The sequence below is a fragment of the Schistocerca gregaria genome, chromosome 1 (genome assembly GCF_023897955.1).
Source record: "Schistocerca gregaria isolate iqSchGreg1 chromosome 1, iqSchGreg1.2, whole genome shotgun sequence".
Lineage (NCBI taxonomy): Eukaryota > Metazoa > Arthropoda > Insecta > Orthoptera > Acrididae > Schistocerca > Schistocerca gregaria.
The window spans coordinates 845779628-845801458 of NC_064920.1; the positions used below are offsets into that span (position 1 = coordinate 845779628).

The 21831-nt window shown below is 39.9% G+C and overlaps 1 protein-coding gene across 1 annotated transcript in view; it reads right to left on the reverse strand.

The window, feature by feature from the left end:
• LOC126272566 (malectin-A) overlaps positions 1 to 21405 on the reverse strand; it is a 32850-nt gene extending 11445 nt beyond the window's left edge. The window contains exon 1 of the mRNA XM_049975492.1: positions 20798 to 21405. Coding sequence (XP_049831449.1) covers positions 20798 to 21163 — 366 coding nt within the window. The 5' untranslated portion in view covers positions 21164 to 21405. The remainder of the gene's footprint in view (positions 1 to 20797) is intronic.
• Positions 21406 to 21831: the final 426 nt, after the last annotated feature.

Genomic DNA, 21831 nt, shown 5'->3' on the forward strand with positions numbered 1-21831 from the left:
AGCACTCTAAGTTTAATGTTAATGATGTCAGAATTTTCAGAATTTTTGGTGGACACAGGCACTGGGTATGATGCATTATCAAGGTCTTCAGCCACTCTTTAAATGTCTTACAGGGTCCCAGTGAGCTGCAAAAGCTTGTGGGGGCTGCATGATCCTGCTGCGGATTTTTCATTTGCGGATTCAGTATCCAGGAGGACCCCACAGCCTCAGCCGCCTTCATCACCCTTGTGTGCCACACTGTTGGACTGGGAGCCAAAGGCCATTGATGCATTGCTGTCACTGTCACCACAGTGTCAGCAGTCCCAGTCACAAGAAGTGGGCTTCACTCTGCCCTCTTCCACCACTGCAGATCCTCCAGTCACCATTGTGCCTTTGCCATTGGAAGAAGACCATCTGAGCCTAGGCATAGATGTGCACCCTATGACTCGCTTTTTGGCCAGTGTTATTGGTTGGGGTGCGGACAGGAGTTTGTCATCAGCTGCGGTTTCAGCTCATCAGTGGCACCTGAAAACCCACCCCATACCTCGCCATTGCTATTTCTTGCTGTACTAGTACATGACAGCGATGAATTTATGAAGAGGGGCAGGGATGTGGTGTTAACCCAACTATTGATACCATGCCAGCATTCTACATCCAGAGACTGGCAATAACATGTAACTGTCCTGCCAATTCGCAACCAGCTCATATACACACAACCCCTGCTGCATGCACAAGTAGTGCCACCATCAAGTTGCCTTAAGAAGATGCCAAACCAATGCCAGAATGTGGCTGTGTGGAAATTAAGTAAATGATGTACATATTATGTACATACATATTATGAGTGCTTCTGATTATTTTGCTCTCTATCTCAGCATCCAGATATTCCTCAGCATCTGACCAAACAAATAGCACTGCAGGCCAGGGAGACTGAATTTCACAATTAGCAGCAGGTAACTCACAAAAGACAGAGTCCCCCATTTTGAAACCATGTTGAGGGTCACAAGTAGTCTCCAATGCCTCGGTGGTAGAACTAGAGGGTGGCAATGGAAAGCACAGTATATGTGGTGCTCCCTTATTACAGCAAAATTCCACATTGTGTGTGTTACAGTTAAGGCACAGACAAGTTATATGTCCGTGAAGGGAATGTAGACATTATTAGTATAATACGATGTTGCAGACATAAAGTAGTATACTCAATGTTCTGCAGTGTATTAATTGTTCACATATAATTGAATGCCAGTGAAAAATGTGAGAGCTGTCATTCGACTGTAAGTAAGGGATTTGTTGGGGGTTGTGCAATAAGTGATTTCAATTGTGGTGCGAGGGAGGTATGTGCAGCAGGCAGATTGGGGGAGGGGGGGGGGGAGGATTATTGAGGGTCCCTCCTGTTATAGGATATTAGAGACGGGTGCCCTTCAAGCACAGCTAGAAGAAGCCAGAAGTGAGCCATTTCAGATTAGCAGTGAGAGAGAGGTTGGGAATTGGTAGCTGGTAAGAGATCAGAGAAAAATGTACATTTTGACTATTTTACTTTGTTGGAGCCTCTCACAGAAATAGGAGTAAAAAACATGCAATACACTTCAGCCATGATTCAGAAATTCAGGTTATACATAGTTGTCGCAAAGGAGAAGGCATTGCATTAAGTACTACCCATGGGTGAGGGGTGTGCCTATAGTTAACACAAAATCCTAGTTACAGAAATCAAAGTCACCAGTATCTTCAGATGTCACATAAGAATTAGTCATGCGACTGACAATCTTGGGACTCTAAGTAAGCAATTCTCAAGGAAAATAAAGCAGCAACAGTATGTGTGGTGGACAACAGTTTGGACAGGGACTTTCTTAACATGTGACACCAATGTCTACTTTGTCGAGTGGTTTCGCTAGGACTGGAAACGACAATAGTGATAACAGATTTTTGCAGGAGCATAAACAACATTGGCTTCAAGACAATAATCAATTGAAGTAGCAACAACCAAGCAACCAACATATAAAAGAAGAGCAACACTACCATAATATCTGGGAGGTTCTAGTGTCAACACCAAGAAATTACTAGGACGAAAAGAGGACAACAGACATATATATTCTTCAAACTGCTGTACAAAAATGTGTTAACTTTAAGAAATGAAATGGGTGCAATTGAAGTGACCCTAAAAGATAATTCTACGTAAATCTTGGCGCTTTGCACGAATGAGTATGCACTGCTATAATTACAGATTTTGCAATGATAAAGCTGCTTTTGTAGGCAAAGCTGAAAATGTGATGAGTATGTTTATTTGCTAGCAAGGGCTATAATCAAAAAACAGAAAATTTACAAGTTAAATGCACTTAAAAAAAGCTTTGAGTACTATGTTTGTGAAAGAGCAGAAAAGGGAACTAACACTGAAAGTACATACAGATCACCAACAAGTCATTTTTCATTTTTGTTTTGTTTTTAGGAAATCTGGAATTCTTTGGTGACTTCAGAGTAAACTTTACAGCTTAAAAGTACTAAATGGGATCAACTGACAAACACCATTTACAACCTGTCACCAATGTACAAGAGACCATCAGATATGGTCACGGAAATGAAACAAAAGAGTGGATATTTATTAACAAATTCCAGTCAGGGGCACAGTGACTACTACAGTACCCTAGACATCGTAAACTTTTTCCACTTCTTCATATGGCTCCTACTTACAATATGGAGGAGGAAAGCTATTACCATCTGTTGCAGAAATACTATCATCGATTTCAAAACCATTATTATCAATTTCAGAACTAGATTCTTCAAGCCAGCCTCAGAATTTCTTTATCAGTCTAACTGCCCCCCATTTCATGACGAACTTTTACAATCAAAACAACTATGGAAGCACACTGCAAACAACGAATTATGCCTGTGCTATGTTTTTCAAGTCACATAGCACTTTGTGGACGCATGAACATACATTTAGCAGCTCTCCAAAGTACTAAAAGAGCAAAAAACTGGCTTCAAGCCACCACTGCCCAGAAAAAAATGCATTGTGAACTAAGAATTAGGTAAGCCACACTTGGAGATTCTTTTAACACTGGGAATTAGCAAGTGCCCATGACTTCTACAAGCAGTGACCTGAATGTGTTAACAAACAGGAGTTATGACTACAATGCTGAGATGACCAACACTGGTTTTTCAGATCACAAGGCTATTATATTTGTGCTGAATGATAATTGCAGAAGATGTGATAACTATGTAACAAGAAGAGTCATTAACAAAAGCAATACGAATATTTACAATTTCATGCTAAAAAAACTAACTTGGTAACAAGTGTCTCAAGATTATGTTCACGAAGTGTTTGACTGTTTTCTGTATTTATAAATATTGCATCAATGTTGTGTTCTTTGTGAAGAAAATTAATGTTTTGGTAAAGGCAAGTCCATGGGTCATAAGAGAATCATGAGAAAGTCGCAAACAGCTTAAAAATACAGCTTTGAAGCCATATGTAATAAGCTGCAAGAAGGTATATATGAAGTTAGCAGCAACTAACGAAGATGGCAAATGATACAACTATCAAATAATGCACTAACAAAATGACGTAAATCTGGAAGAGTCGTTAATAACAGTGAGGGCAGAAACAGAATAGGTCACAATCGACTGATCATAAAAAGGGAGGGAACAACTGTTGACGATCCCATAGTTTGTGGCAATTTAATAAACTTTTGTAATTGTTTGTTGTGTTTTTTAGTGTTTTCTATGTGTTTAAGTTGTTTAGTAAATTTCGTGAATTAGTTTTCATCTGACATTTATTATTGTTTCTAGTGAAATATTTCAGTAAAATTTTCATTCAGTGTTTTAACTTTGCTTAGTGTTACAGTGGCCGTTTGAATTTTTTGGTTTTAGCTAATTATTTTGTGAACTTTTGTTGGTACTGGTATTAGCTGTGGTGTAGTAGTATTAATACATGTAGTTGCTTTCTTAGTAGGCAGAGAATTTCAAGACCATTATCGTTAGTTCTTAAATAGTTCTACTGGTGTAACGGAACTTTGGTAATGTAGACGTTCAGTTTTTTTCAGTAACTGTGAAATTTTACCATGAGTGAGAAGTGTGGGCTCTGTCGTAGGTTTGTGAGTAGTGGGTTCCGGTGTGGCATTTGTTCAAAGTACTTTCATTGGGGGGAATGCAGTGGGGAAGCCAGTGGTCATTTTCGTGAGATCCTCTCCTGGGAATGCAGAATCTGTAGTAGAAACAAGTTGATAGAGGAGCAGGAGCGTAAGATCTGTGCCCTTCAGGTGCAGTTACAATGCGCAAAGGAGGAACTAGATAGGTTGACCCGTGTAGCTGCAGATGTAGGGAACTTGCAGCAGTCTTCAGCAATTAGGAGGCCTAGGTTAGTTTCAGAGTCTAGCAGAAAGAAGGTTCTGCTGCTAGGTAGTTCCCACAGTAGAGGTGTGGACTAGCAGTTGCAAGAAGTGTTGGGGATTGAGCACCAGGTCACCAGCATTGTGAGGCCTAGTGCAGGGTTGGCTAAGGTGACTGAAAGCATAGGGAAGTTATGTAATAATTTTACAAAGGAGGATGAGGTAGTGATAGTGGGTGGAGCAGGGAACAGTCTCGATAGGGAAGGGGAATATGATGTCGGTGGCAACTTGGTTAAGATAGATACTCAAACTGGTGGCACTAATATGCATTTCGTGCAACTGTTTCAGCGTCATGATCGGCATCACCTTAATGCGGCTGATAGGCGTGTTAATGAGGGGCTGGGGAGGGCACTAATGGCAGAGGGCATGGGTCACATCTCAGTGGTGCCAGTTGGATCTATCAGTAGATCGGGTTTCACTATGCATGGCCTGCATCTCAATAGGTATGGGAAGTGGAGGCTGGCCAAGCTTATAGGTGACAGTGTAGTGGGGGGTGGTGATGGTGGTGTCCTGTAGTAGTTGGTGTTAGAGCTGCACCCTTTTTAGATTGAAGTCAGCTGATAGGTATACCTGCTTAAAGGAAGTCCCTCTAAGGGCTCATCTTCAGAGGATGTACTGTTTCCAAGTACAGAAGGAATTAGCATATTTCATCAAAATATAAGAGGTATTAGAGATAAAGTTAGTGAACTGCTCGTTGATGTTGATTCTGAAATTATTGGTATATTAGAGCAACACTTAAATAATTTGACAATTCAGAGGCTTCCTTTACCAGGACACAGATTAGCTGGCTGTTTCTCAAGGAGTTCCCTGTGGGGTGGGGGAGTGGCTCTGTATGTAAAAAACAGTATTCCATTTGATTCCACAGACGTATCACGACACTGCACTGAACAGATATTTGAATGTTGTCCAGGGGCAGTTGAATTTAGTGAAACTAAACTTCTAATTGTTGTTGTTTATAGATCCTCTAACTCCGACTTCAGAGCATTTCTGCTCAAGCTAGTGAGGGTTCTTGATTCACTTTGTAGGAAGTACCAGAAACTAGTTATATGTGGTGACTTCAGTATTAATTTTGTATATGATTGTGCAAGAAAAAGGATGTTGGTAGAGCTCCTAAATTCATATGATCTGATACAAACTGTGTTTTTTCCAACTAGGGTGCAGGGGAACACTAGCACAGTCATAGAAAATATTTTTATTCATTCTTCATTACTAGATGGGCATTCTGTTAGTAAAAGGGTGAATGGCCTTTCAGACCATGATGCACAAACTGTAACACTAAAAGGTTTTTGTACTCAGACCAATGTCATATTTAATTACAAACTATGTAGGAAAGTTAATCCAACAGTAATAGAGAGTTCTATAAAACTTGTCAAGGACCAAGAGTGGCAGGATGTTTATAGTACCGATAACATAGATGATAAATACAATGCTTTCCTTAACACATTTCTCATGCTCTTCAAGACTTGCTTTCCGTTAGAACATTCTAAACGGGGCACTAACAGTAATGGGCAGCCCAGATGAGTGACTAGTGGGATAAGGATATCATGTAGAACAAAGCTGGAATTATGTCAAAATGTTAGAAGTAGTCACAATCAAGCTACAGTAGCCCATTACAAATAGTATTGTAAGGTGCTTAAAAAATGTTGTTAGGAAGGCAAAGAGTATATGGTATGCAAATAGAATAGATAATTCACAGGATAAAATTAAAACCATATGGTCAGTTGTGAAGGAAATGTCTTGTCAGCAGCACAAGGTCAACGATATAAAGTCAGTTCGCAGTAAAAATATTTCTGTTACTGATAAGTCAGATACATGTACAGTATTTAACAATCATTTTCTGAGCATTGCTGGTGAATTAAATAAAAATTTACTTCCTACAGCAAATCATATAACTTTCTTGGCAAATGCCTTTCCGAGATTGATGTCTGAAATACTCCTCTGTGATACAGGCAAGAGGGAGATTGAGTCAATAATTAAATAACTGAAGACTGAGAACTCTCATGGTTATGATGGAGTGTCTAGCAGAATATTAAAAGTACTATAATGCACATGTTAGACCTGTATTTAGCCATATTTGTAATTGTTCCTTTAGGAATAGTCAGTTTCCTGAGCGATTGAAGTACTCAGCAGTAAAGCCGCTTTATAAAAAGGGAGAAAGGGATAATGTCGATAATTTTAGACCTATTTCTATGCCATCAGTGTTTGCAAAAGTAATTGAAAAGGCTGTGTATGTAAGGATAATTGATCATTTTATATCATACGATTTGCTATCAAATGTACAGTTTGGCTTTAGAAGTCATTTAACAACTGAAAATGCTATATTCTCTTTTCTCTGCAAGGTACTGGATGGGCTAAACAAAAAGTTTCGAACACTTGATGTATTTTTTGATTTAACTAAGGCATTTGATAGTGCTGATCACAAAATATTGCTCCAGAAGGTGGATCATTATGGAATATGGGGAGTAGCTCACAACTGGTTCACCTCTTACTTTAGCAAAAGGTCATTATTCACAATGTTGATAACGGCTGAGATGTGGGATCTGAGTGGGTTACTGTCAAGTGGCGGGGAGGGGGGGGGGGGGGTGCCCCAGTGATCAGTGTTGGGGCCCACCCCTGTTCCTTATTTATATAAATGATATGCCCTCCAGTATTATGGCTAACTCTAAAATATATTTCTGTTTGCTGATGACACTAGCTTGGTAGTAAAGTATGTTGTGTGGAACACTGGCTTGGTTTCAAACAGTGCAGTACATGACCCCAGTTCATGGCTTGTAGAAAATAAAGTAACATTAAATAACAGTAAGACTCAGTTTTTACAGTTTCTAACACACAATTCAACAAAACCTGACGTTTTAATTTCACAGAACGGGCATATGATTAGTGAAACTGAACAGTTCAAATTTCTAGGTGTTCAGATAGATAGTAAGCCCTCATGGAAAGCTCACGTTCAGGATCTTGTTCAAAGACTTAATACTGCCATTTTTAGTATTCAAATAGTTTCAGATTCCCTCAGCATCACCTGATTTAATTTGACTACACTGCATTACCCTTGTTTTACTTTTGTTGATGTTCATCTTATATTCTCAAGACACTGGCAACTCCATTCTCTTGTCCTTCCCAGTCCTTTGCTGTCGTTATCAGAATTACAATGTCTCTGCAAACCCCGAAGTTTTACATAATATTTCTGAACTTTAATTCTATTTCCAAATATACTCCAGGTTTCCTTTACTGCCTGTTCAATGTATAAACTGAATGACATCAGGGATAGGTTACAACCATGTATCACTTCCTTCTCAACCAGTGCGTCTCTCTCATGGTCCCCGTAATTTACCCTTACCACCTCCAGAATTTCAAAAAGGGTATTCCAGCCAACACTGTCAAAAGCTTTCCCAAAGTCTACAAGTGCTATAAACATAGTACTGTCTCGCGTGTTCCTACATTTCTCCATAATCCAAACTGATCTTTCCCGAGGTTGGCTTCTACCAGCTGTTCCAGTCTTCTATACCACATTTGTATCAGTATTTTGTAACCAGAGCCATGGATAATTATGGAACAGGCAACAGCTGGAATTGCAGCTTCCTCCGGCTGTCCACTCACACCGTGCTCTCAACCCTCGCAGGTAAACGAACCGGGTGCGTCTGCACTGGCGCGATCATAGCTGCACACCACTTCGGAGGGAGCACCCAACAAACACTTCCGCACTCTTCCATAACTGCAATATCTTCTTCGTTGTCCAAGGATTTCTACTAGCCCTTGTCTTTTGACTCATTTGATCCTCTCCTGCCTTCACTATTTCATCTCCCAAGGCTACCCATCCATCTTCTACTGTATTCCTTTCTCCTGTTATACTCAATCATTGCCTAATGCTACCTCTGAAACTCTAAGAGATCTCTCATTCTTTCAACTTGTCCAGGTCCCATCTCCATAATTGCCAATTTTTTTGCAGTTTCTTCAGTTTTGATCTATGGTTAGTTGTGGTCAGTGACCATATCTATTCCTGGATATGGCTACAATGTAAAATCTCTCTCTTACCATTATACAATCAATCTGAAACCCTCCACTGTCTCCAGGTCTCTTCTATGTATACAACCTCCTTTTATGACTCTTAAACCAAGTGTTTGCAATGATTAAATTACACTCTGTGCAATATTCTACCAGGTGGCTTCCTCTTTCATTTCTTTTCCCCAGTCGTTATTCACCTACTATTTTTCCTTTTCCTTAACTATCTTAACAATTTCTTTTATCTCATCAAACATTTATTCAGTCTCTTCATCACCTGCAGAGTTAGTTGACATATTATGTGATCAAAAGTATCCGGAAACCTAGCTGATAATTCTGGAATTCAATATGGTGTTGGCCCACCCTTAGCCTTGATGACAGCTTCCTCTCCTGGGGGCAGACATTCAATAAGGTGCTGGAAGGTTTCTTGGGGAATGGCAGCCCATTCTTCATGGAGTGCTGCACTGAGGAGAGGTATTGATGTCGGTTGGAGAGGCCTGGCATTAAGTAAGCGTTTCAAAACATCCCAAAGGTCTTCTATAGGATTTGGGTCAGGACTCTGTGCAAGCCAGTCCATTACAGGGGTGTAGGGATGTTATTGTTGTGTAACCACTTTGCCACAGGCCGTGATTATGAACAGGTGCTCGATCGTGTTGAAAGATGCAATCGCCATCCCCGAATCACTCTTCAACAGTGGGAAGCAAGAAGATGCTTAAAACATCAATGTAGGTCTGTGTTGTAATAGTGCCGCACAAAACAACAAGGGGTGCAAGTCCCCTCCATGAAAAACACGACCACACCATAACACCACCATCTCCAAATTTTACCGTTGGCACTACACATGCTGGCAGATCACGTTCACCAGGCATTTGCCATACCCAAACCCTGCCATCAGATTACCGCATTGTGTACTGTTGATTCGTCACTCCACACAATGGTTTTTCACTGTTCAATCATCCAATGTTTACCCTCCTTACACCAAGCGAGATATCATTTGGCATTTACCAGTGTGATATGTGGCTTATGAGCATCTGCTTGAGCATGAAATCCCAATTTTCTCACCTCCTGCCCAACTGTCATAGTACTTGCAGTGGATCCTTATGCAGTTTGGAATTCATGTGTGATTGTCTGGATAGATGTCTGCCTATTGCAAATTACGAAGCTCTTCAACTGTCGACGGTCTGTATCAGTCAACTGAGGAGGTCAGCCTGTATGCTTTTGTACTGTACATGTCCCTTCACGTTTCCACTTCACTACCATATCAGAAACATTAGACCTAGAGTGTGGAAATCTCACGTTCAGACGTATGACATGACATGACGTATGACTTGACCATGTTCAAAGTCCATGAGATCTGCAGAGTGCCCCATTCTGCTCTCTCGCTATGTCTAATGACTACACAGGTTGCTGATATGGAGTACATGGCAGTAGTTGGCAGCACAATGCACTTTCTTCCCCCTTTATTATTATTTAAACACCTTACATAAGGTATATATGTTTTTGGGGGTGTCTGGATACTTTTGATCACATAGTGTATAAACTTGTACTACTGTAGAGGGTTAGTATTTATCTTGCATAATCCAGTATGTTCACTCTGCTGTTGTTTGTAGTTTAGCTCAATTTATATTTTCATATTCATTAATAAACATACTCCTGCATTACCCCTATTTCATTTTGTTTTTATAACCCTGTGTTCACCTGACCAGAGGTCCTGTTCCTCCTGCCACCAGACTTCACTAATTCCCACTATATCTAGCTTCAACCTGTCCAATCCATTTTTAAATTTTGTAAACCATCTTTGCGATTCAGGCATCTAACATTTCACACTCCGAACAGTGCAATGCCAGTTTTGTTTCTCCTGATGATGACATCCTCCTGAATAGTCCCCACCCAGATATCTGAACAATGAACAATTTTACCTCTGGAATATTTTACCCAAGAGATTTCCATCATCACTTAACCACACAGTAGAGCTGCATGCCCTCAGATAAAATTACAGCTGCAGTTTCCCCTTACTTTCAGTAGTTTGCAGTACCAGCACAGCAAGGCCATTTCGGTTGATGTTATTACGCCAGATCGGTCAATCATCCAGATTTTTGCAGGCTGCTGTCCCTCTTCAGGAAACATGTTTGTCTGCGGTCTCAACAGATACACCTCCTGACGTAGTTGCACCTACAGTACTGCTATCTGTATCACTGAGGCATGCAATCCACCCCACCAATGGCAATGTCCATGATTCAGGGGAGGAGTGAGGGGGGGGGGGGGGGGTTTGATGGAGAGGGGTTGGGGGAGTGGTGGATGAAAGCGTATGTTACTTTTAAATAACATAAGGAATTTTCAGCATTAGAAATGTGCACAATTGTGAAACTACAAGAAGGAAGGAATTTTTGATATCCGACAGTGACTAGGATTTCATGCCCAGTCCAAGTATCAATACGTAGAGCAGGTCAAAGCAACCCAGGCTACGTACTCCTGCTGCGCTGCAGCTTGTTCCTGCATAAGGCTGCTGCGGCAATCATGTCACATGGAGCCATCCACTGAGGTGAAACTGTCTGTGAACACAGAGGCCCAACACTTTCCAGTTAGTTTCAATAGTTCAATGAAGCATTAAGTATGTGCCACTGATCAGTAGAGTTTTGACTTTGCCCATATTCTGTTTTTCACTGCAAGACAAGTTCCGTAACTGACTAAGGCCACCAGAGCACACTTTTACTGTCTTGTGGTAATAAACTGTACAAAGTGGTGCAGCAAAAACTACACTCACTCTCTGACCACAGCAGTTTGAGCTTTTCTGATGTTTGTGGTTTGCTGATTAATGTTCACTTCATTGCACGTGAATGTGGTCATATACAATGATTTTGGTTTGTGGTTGCGGTTAATTTCATTGTGTCTTACATTTTTACTTGCAATACAGTCCAAATCACAATAAATGAAAATAATTGCAAGCTGTTTCAATGACCTTGTTGTTAGACAACTGTCATTTTGAGAAAAACTGTACCTGACATCTTCACAAAGTTGTGTCAGCAGTTCTCGCCTTCCAATGTCAAGCAGACCAAAGCTGTGTAGCTGTGAACTCAATGTGAAGAATGTAAACTGGTTTTAAATATATATATTTCCCTCACAGATTTAAATGTATCACACCATGTACCGTAGACAAATGAACTCAATTTTTGTCAGCAGCAAGACACTTTGGCAATGTTGAGTTTGTTTGCACACTCTCTGCTGCTACGCATGTGCAGAGCTCGCGCCTCCGCGCTTCCCTACTGCTCCAGCTCCATTCGCAGAAGTGTCATTCTATGTGACATGGGCTATAGTTACCATTTGTTGTACTACCAACTGATGACTTCCAGTAGTTAGCAATCCACCACCTCTTTGTCGTTAGATTCACAAAAACACAAATATTTTGTTCGCCAACAGCTTGTTCCAAAGAGAGCAGAGACTCACACAATGGTTTCCTCCTCGTTGTTTACAGAGGGTCCTTGACAAGTTCTTCCCATCAAATTGTCTCCATGTCGTGGCCTACATAATCAATGGTGTCAATGCCCTTATAGTAATATCACCTGTTTTCTGTGTCGCAGACCGGGACATCTAGTGAATGTTTGCCTCAGCTGGCATGCTATGAAACTGGCTGTCAAATGTACTGCATACTACCTTGCTCATGCTCAGAGCAGCAGCAAACAGGATGCAGAGACTCTTGTTACAACCAGACATTAATGGAATGACATGGTCATTTCACCTCAAGTGTCCACGGATTCCCGCTATTTGAGCTTCAATTTTCCTGTAATTTGCTGTGGGTATAGATCTATACTAGAAGTGAACCTGTGCAAATTTTAAATCAGAAACAGTGAAACAGTGGGCTTCTATTTGGATGGCTTTTCGACAAATGTACATGAAACTGAACAAAACCAAATGTTTGAAGTTCTTTTATTAAAAGACAAAAGCAAGTAGGAAACAGTTACTTTCAGGTCTTGGATAACTTTTGGCTATGAATAAGAAAAATACAGCATGACAGAATATAAATCACTTTGACAGCCTGCATATGGCATTAAAGTGGTTAAAATAATCTGTTTGTGGCAAAATAATGATTTAATAAACTTTTGGAAAAGTTCACTCACTGTGTCTTTTAGCGTTTTCTCTGTGCTGAAGTCATTTAGTAAATTTCGTGGGGTAGTTTTCAGCTAACATTTCTTATTGTTTCTAGTGAAAATTTCAGTAAATCTTTCATTCACTGTTTTAGCTACGTTGAGTGCTCCAGTGGCCACTTGAATTTTTGGTTTTGTTGGTATTGGTATTAGTAGTGGTTTAGTAGTATTAATAAAAGTCGCATTCTTAGTAGTGAGAGAACTTCGAGACCGCTATTGTTCTGTAAATGGTTCTACTGCTGTAACTAAACATGGGTAACGTAGATGTTCAGTTTCTTTCAGTAACTGTAAAATTTAACCAAGAGTGAGAAGTGTGGGATCTGTTGTAGGTTTGTGGGATTTGTTCAAAGTATTTTCATTGGGGGGAATGCAGTGGGGAAGCCAGTGGTCATTTTAGTGAGAACCTCTCCTGAGAATGCAGAACCTGTAGTAGAAATAAGTTGATAGAGAAGCAGAAGCATAAGATCTGCGCCTTTGAGGTGCAGTTACGGTACGCAAAGGAGGAACTAGATAGGCTGAGAAAGGTGCAGGGTGCTGGGAAATGGAAACTGGGAGTTGCCCAACTGCATCGACGACCTTCCGTGGGAGTCTTTGGAGAGGCTTCCAGCATCTGCCTTTCTTGATGAAGTCGACACAATCTGGACCATTTCAGGCACTACATGCTGATTAAACAGGGATGGGCTTTAGTACTCGCCACTTGCCAGTCAATCTCACTAGTTCAATAAAGCATTAAGTATGTGCTCTTCATTTACTAGTGTTTTAACCTTGCCTGTATTCCATTATTGATCCAGACTGCTATCTGGACTGTTGGTGTGTGCTTAAAATGACTTTGCTATGCTCTGGACCAGCCTCTGTGTTATCTCCAGTGAGAGTGATCATGAAGCGTGTTCTAGCTAAGCAGAATAGGATAGAAAAGATTTTCATAGAGAAGTACACAAGGAGGCAATTTAGCAGAAAAATATGCCATATAAAGCAATAATATTCTTCAATTCATTGCCTGCACAAATAAACAATATAAAACATTAGGTATGCATAAGATTTTAGTGCTGAGGAATAGGTACATGATTCACATTAACCTAGGCCTGCCACATATGATACATTTTGTTATCTCTTTCACAGAAGGAATGTTTTACTACTGATTTTCCGCTTTGATTGACTGACAAATGGTCATCTGGGGATTCATCAATGAACACAATGTTACACCATTCATTCATCAGCAGTCCAGTCCTCTCAGTCATGGCATCACTCCAACTGCACATGTATGTGTTGTGGTGTTATTGACAGGCTACAAATTTGGGTCGCATAAAATGATCAAATGATGAATAAATATTGTTACTCTCAAAATCTCATTGAAATAACTAACTGTCAACTGCAAATAAATAACAGCCTGATACAAAAATCCGGCATGCAGAAGGGAAGTATTAAAACAATGTGACACTTTGCGGGTTGAGAGAGTATGTGATGTTATTTCAGCAATTACAGCACCGAGGTGAATTACAAAGAACTTGGGGTATGAACACCCTTATCAGCTATGATGCTGCACCCTCTTCTGACCTGCATGCATGCTGTGATTTGGTTGGTAAAGGTATCATTTGGGCAGTTGTATCCTCTCCTGAGGCAAGCTGGCCCACAACTGTCATAAATGGTCCTCAACATCCTGTATATTGGCATTGGTGAAGGAGTTTACATCCAATCAGGTCCCACACATGTTCTATCAATGCAAAAGTGGGCATCTTACTGTCCACGGGGGCCACTCAGCACCACACAGGCAGTTCACAGTGACACATTATTTGTGGACGAGCTCAAAAATGACACCACTATACTACCACATGACGATAAAGATATCCGCGACACACTGCTGTGCAATCAGAGTTCCCTAATACACTACCAACCACCTGTGAGCTGAAGTCAAACCCGATGGGTTCCCATGTCATGAGGCCTAAGGTAACACTGTTGTGCCTTTCAAAAATACTGTACGAATGGGACCTAGACTAAGGTCGCCGCTCCCGACAATGGTCATCTGGGGATTCATCAATGAACACAATGTTGCACCATTCATCAGCAGTCCAGCCCTCTCTGTCATGGCATCACTCCAAATGCACACGTATGTGTTATAGTGTTATTGGCAGGCTACAAATGAGATGGTAATTCCCTAATTTGGCTGCTGCTAGACTCCAACCAATGACATGCAATGACACAGAATCCTACAGGGAATCCCATTACTCATTCTCGGGTAGCAGGTGCGGTGTTACACTGTGCTTGGTGTACAATACAGCTATCCTCCTCTATGTTGTCAATACATAATTGTCTGAAACTTTGGTGAATAGTATACCTGCCCTAATATTCCCATGTAGTTCAATGTCAGGCAACTGTCACATCCAAATGGCCCAGAAAGGAGGATTCATCCAGCTTGCCACATGCAGACTCACTGTGAGGTCATTTTCATGCTCTGTCATGTGCTCATAACGCTGTCTCACATGAGTATGCAGCATCTCTATGTTCTTCACAGTGGTCACTCAACACCTGATGCTGTTCACACCTCTTATACATCCTACATGCCTGATAACAACATTAAGGATACAGGGTACTTTTCTGGCTCAATACTATGTAAAAATCAACACATTTCTTTCAGGCACTGTTTAGAATGTATATGTTTTACAATTTTTTTTTGACATCAGATAATGCAACACACTTTCTAAACAAATAAGAAGTATTTTGAATATTTTTGAACCTGCTTAGGGTAATAAAAAAATTACAAAAAAGTTGATGCATTTTTCTTCCAAAATGCTTCCTCAAACTGAGGTACTATTTAATCCATATTAGAGCCACATTCTACACTTAAATTTCTCAGGACTTCCAACCTTCCTATCACTCCAGCATTCAAACATATCACTGTGTCTAGTACACCAACATATAATGTATTTAGTCCTCAAAAGCGTTCTTGGGTAATCTTTCCCATATGAAATGGTTGAAACTTTCATTTGCATTCTGAGTGCCCCCATGAACACATTTACTAAGCAAAACATGGTCACTCAGGTTTCTAAAAATTGGTTTTATTTAATTCATAACATGTTCAGGAAGAGAATGCTTAAGGTATATTTGACCACTTTCTTTAGCTTTCTGGTAATGCTCCAAGAATCTGCTCCTTTAGGGCAAAATCTGTGAACACGGTGGTCATCTGTGGACTACTTATGAAAGTAGGTGGGCCATACAGCTGTTCTCATTGCTGTAACATCATTCAGAGGTGCAGTTCGTCTAATGGCCAGGCCATAATAACTTTCAACTTTCCTTTCATTTCTCTTCGTAGCTTCCTAAATCTAGGACCCATTCTCTTTTGCCCATGTCCACAACACTCCAGGTCTGTTACCAAAGTATCACCATAAACATTGAACTCATTAATTTTATTGAAAACTTTAGAGTCCCCATCGCCTAGGTACTTCGTATATCTAATGTTATAAACAGGCACCGACCTTCGAAATATTATTAAGAGCTCCATCACACTCCACACTGTCACTGTAACCATCATAAGTCTTAGAATGCTGATTTTCAATATGTCCTTCAGTGTTACCATGGCAGGTGTAGCAGTACTTAGACAAGCACTCAATATCAACAACTTTTCCATTCTCCAGAGAAGTGGCACTTACAACACCATTCAAGAAGAGATGTCCCAATTGCAGAATCTACACAGTAAACAAATTTTGACGCTAAATCCTTCCTGCTACTCTGCTGTTCAGTTATTTCCAGACATCCTACATCATCACATTGTTTACATTTCACCACTTTCTTTACCAAAGAAGATAAAATGCCGACATCAATGACAAGTCCACTCCAAACAGCGTCACTGTTAACACAAAAATTTGAATCACCAGGAGGTGTGCCATGTGGGAGTTTCTTCCCTGAACAACTGATGCATAGGTTACTTTCAACAGTGTGGCTTGCTTTGTTTGTGAAATGGTTTCCATGGAATTTCTTGAAATGTTGCATAGGCCTAGTTTGTATTTACTGCACACTAAAGGATACGTACTTCCACAAATATATGTAGCACTTGGGCAACAAACATTCAATAACAAGTGAACAAACTGCTTCAGCGAAACAAAAGTAAATACTAGCAAAGATTATCATTTACAGACACTAGAAATCTGCACTGTTATTAACATATACAATGTATCATATGTATAATCACTGGAAACATAAAGTTCACAGTTCTTTTCGAAATAATACTGGTTTCTGTAACACAAATAAAGGGGGCGTGGCGGCATACACGACTGTGACTTTAAAATGTGGTATTTATATGTCATATTTCATTTGAAGCCATATAATGTATATATCTATGTAATCAGGAAATACTATAGAATTTAATAAAGTCATAAAAATTTGATTTTTCCACCATTTATAAGTACCTTATATCCTAAAGCACAAAAAAGACTAATTTACCCTGAGGGCTGTTCTACATGTTACAGAAAATTACAACTCTAATTGTTTAAATACTCGCCAATGGTATATATATATATATGTGTGTGTGTGTGTGTGTGTGTGTGTGTGTGTGTGTGTGTGTACACGCGAAGTGCCACTAAAAGTCTACATTAATGTTTTAAATTTTAGTGTACTGGATTGGTATCTGACCTCAGTCCCATCTTCCACAGCACACTTGCAGGTTTCATTATGCTACATGAACATTCTTTGCTCCTGATGATTATAGGTTAAGGAGATTAAACATCTAATGTCATCAGTCTCCTATTTATCCCCGAGGACAGACTCAGTGTAACCTACCTGTCTCTGCCTACAGTAAAATCTATCTGCAACTGTGAGAAAGTTTTCTAAATGTTTGTGGAGCATATATATGTTTGCAGGTGGGACGTGTGCACCATCCCAGTATTCACCTGGTCGAATGTGGGAAACTGACTAAAAACTACATTCAGGCTGGCTGGCACACCGGTCCTCGTTGTTAATCCACTGGGCAAATACAAATTGGAACTGCCATGACTCCTTGTTCTGGAGGAAAGCACTTTAATACACACGACTATCAGGGCAGATTGAAAGTTTTTACTACAAGCACTACAATAAACTGTATGTACATATGCCTGCACTGTATTGTTGAAGATGGATGTTAGGTCCACACTGGTTGGGCATAATAAAATTAAATAAAAATCCTATAAAGCCAGGATCAAATTTTAACTATTATGAAGTTCCTGAGAGTGGTGGCAATTGTAAATGTGAAAGGAACTGCACTGATATTTTAATGCTTTCTCATCATATGACAGAAAGGAATTTCTTAGAAAGGATATATTTATCCTTATTTTTTAGACTGACAATTGTGGAATGGTGTATCTACTGTCAACATGTTTCTGGTAAAAATAGCAGGTTGTCTCAGAGAACACCTTAAGTAGGTTATACTACAGTGTCTAAAAACAGAAGTTAGTTTTGATCTGAGAGTTTTATGCGTACCACAGAAGACAGTTCTATAATGAGGAAGCTGAAAAGCTTCAGCTTCAATTAAAAAGAAATTACTCAAATTTTCTTGAATAATCCCCTAGGAACTGTGTCTTAATAACTATGTTAGACACTTAAAATGAAATAGAGAGCCGTGCTACATTTCTAAAAGAAGTTATAGCACTAGTTCTAAAAGAAGTTATAGCATTATGATCAATGAGAAACTGACTAGATAAAAGACATCTTGCCACAAAAAAGCTATACCGACTGTTATTTTGGGATATTTGTTTCTGGACTTGTTTCAGTTGAATGGCTATTTTCAGCCAAGGATACAGCCTGTGTTCCAAATTATGGTCAGTCAACTGTAACTAGGTCAGAAGTAAAAAATTACATTCAAATAACAGCCTTCAAAAATCATACAGCGCACTCCAAGCTAACACTTGGCACGGCTACTGATGGGCGTGACTGTAAGGCAGTCTGAGATTTATGGGTGTTTCCATGAGCTAACACACTGAGTCTAAGCTTTGAGAGCATAAGTGTTTTTGTGGCAAAAGGTAATTCAAGAAGTAGCCCATCTACATGTTGTTGAACATCATTAACAGAGATTATGGAAATAAACTGCAAACAAAACATCTGTGAAGGAAGTCATTGAAAAACAGAAAAAAATGTAATCACTTTCAGAGAAACAATATGAATGCTTCCAGAATGAGATTTTCACTCTGCAGCGGAGTGTGTGCTGATATGAAACTTCCTGGCAGATTAAAACTGTGTGTTGGACCGAGACCCGAACTTGGGACCTTTGTCTTTCACAGTCAAGCGCTCTACCAACTGAGCTACCCAAGCACGACTCACGCTCCGTCCTCACAGCTTTACTTCTGCCAGTACCTTGTCTCCTAACTTCCAAACTTTACAGAAGCTCTCCTGCGAACCTAGCAGAACTAGCACTCATTCTCGAAATACCCTCCCAGGCGGTGGTTAAGCCATGTCTCCGCAATATCCTTACTTTCAGGAATGCCAGTTCTGCTAGGTTCACTTCTGTAAAGTTTGGAAGGTACGAGACGAGGTACTGGCAGAAGTAAAGCTGTGAGGATGGGGCATGAGTCATTCTTGGGTAGCTCAGATGGTAGAGCACTTGCCCGCAAAAGGCAAAGGTCCCAAGTCCGGGCCTCGGTCCAGCACACAGTTTTAATCTGCCAGGAAGTTTAATATGAACGCTCTTTATTGGAATTGAATTCTCAATGAAATGTGCACCCTGTGCTTCTTTTGACAATACACATTGTTTCTATACAGGACCTATATATCAGGGCTAGGTGTCTTCATTCCTATTTTATTAGCTTTTGTTGGGCACATCCTGATGAAGAGTTGGTTAACTGACCTGCTGGTGGGCAGTCACATATTGATTGTGTACGTCGTGTGTGTGTGTGTGTATACTAATGGAGTACTGAAGTACTAGCAAATATCAATGAAGCAAGTGAAAGTGGAAATCAGTACCAATGATCTGCAGATCCACACTTTTAGCTGACAGCTCTCACTAAATGTACCTGGAACATTATTGCTTATTTCTTTGGTTAAGAGAGTTCATACTTCATGGATTTGCATACAGATTCTGCAAAACCAAATAGAGACTTAATGATTTGATGCCAGGATGTTTACATGGTGCCACATACAAAACCTTACATGCTGCAGCAGGCCATTACAGGCTGCTCAAACAGCAACACCTTTCCATTCACAGAATCATATGTTAGGTTGCATAATATTCCAAGGCACATCTTTTACTCCAATAAAATAACTTTCCCATAGACCTTAAATTATCAGAGAGAGAGAGAGAGAAGAGAGAAGAGAGAGAGAGAGAGAGAGAGAGAGATATGGAGGGGGGCATCTGAAGAAAATGGAAAGTGCAAAAGTGAAGTTGTTTTTACAAATTTACAACTAACAAATGACACTGAAGTGATCCACAGAAAAAAGCTTTAAAGTTCAGAAATGAATTAATGATTGAGAAAATGTGATAACTGTTTTAATCTTATCTGTGCAGAATGACTAAAGGATGGTAGCAAGGTTGTATTTCCCAACCATTACTGATATCAGTTGGGCTGTTTTAAAACTATGCCTGTGTGAAACTTTGCATATCATTGTGGCAGAAAATCTGTGTTAATACTACATTTTTCCCTAGAAACTCTCGCAGGCCTCACTATTTCTCAAAATTATAGAGAACTGATGCAGTAAACACTCCACATACAATACTCACCGTTCAAATAAACTGAAAGGATCCGTTGATCAAGATTGTACTAATTTGGAATGGTATGATTTAGTTTCGAAGTGTGTAAGATTTCTTTTCACATTTGTGTTCTTAAAAATTTGGTCAAAATGATTCGTGGGCAGGAACTTAATAAATAATATGTGCAGCAGTTTCAACACACAATACAGCGTGTTTTCTGTATAGAAAGTGCTTACTGATGAGAAAACCAATCACTAATAAATCATTGTACTCAACAGCTGTCATAGGAATGAAGTTCTTTCCTCCATTAGAAATGGGCAAGCCTACATGTATGATACCCATGTTTATGTCATGAGATATTTATTAGTCTACATTAGCAGATCAGCGTTTATAAACGAAATTCACTTATATCTTTCCATATCAATGTATTCATGTCCATTGATTGCATTCCCTATAGCTAATTTCAATCAATTAACGATAGGATGCCTCTGTTGCCACAAAGTAACTTACTTTGAAACTAATAAACACTCAGCGGCTGTTTAGGAACATTTGCACTAACAACCTAAAATTGTACCTTCAAAATTAAGCATCACGCATCCTGCAATAACGGCCTATGTGTATTGTAGGTAAACATTAAGCATGACGTTACATATACTCACCTTCATGTTTGGTGCATTAAAGTATACTTCGCAAAACTTCAGAATCATAACATACTCTCCGTCTTCATGAATGGGTATATCGTAACCAAAAGTGCTATGATGATAACGTTCCGTCTGATACAACAGCTGATCCGTAGGCGGTACCCTTCCTATTATAAGCTGCTTTCCATAGTCAGATGCTGTTCCCACCTTTCCGTGGAGAGGATCCCTTTCATATCTTACCCCCAAACTGTCTGTGTGCGATTCACCGCCTGCGTTAATTGCATATATCACCTCTCCTACGCCGGTAACTCGCGAAACACCGAATAAGAACACTATGCAGCTTATAAAAAAGGAAAAACTTGTGTTCACTGATTGCAGAAGCATGACGGAATAGCTGAGGACCGATGGACTTCTGTTACTAAAACATGCATTGGAATCTCTAACAACAGCCACCTTCACACAAACACTTCAGCATCAACAATGTGTATGTCTACATTTCCGGCAACAACCCGTTTTCGTCCACCGGCATTACGCAACTAACCTGTCGACAATACACCATACTCTACGCAACACATACACACACGCACACACACATCTATCTTTGCCGAACGCCACGCGTTGGCCACAATCGATACTTTTTCATCACATTGGAGAAAATATCGATATCGTCACACCGACGTTTAGCATGGCCGAATCCCGTGATTTTTTATTTTCAGAAGTGACAGAGCTCACCTATCAGGCTCTAATGATCTGGGTTCCAGTCACTGTCCAGCCAAACTCGCCTGCAGAATAGAAACTTGATGCTGAATTACTGTAAAATGAGTCGTTAACTTGTGCGATTGCAACCGATACTGAATTTCATACTGCTGTCATTAATTTAATACTTGTTGCTAATTTCGCAATGAACATTAAGTATAATGTGGTGGTCAAAACCGAACTTTTAAAAACATCTTATTACTGCCATAAGATATAAAGATTGCACCATATAGCAGAACAAGATAGCAATGCAAAAAACGAATATCAATCACCGATGCTCATAAGGTGGAATACGA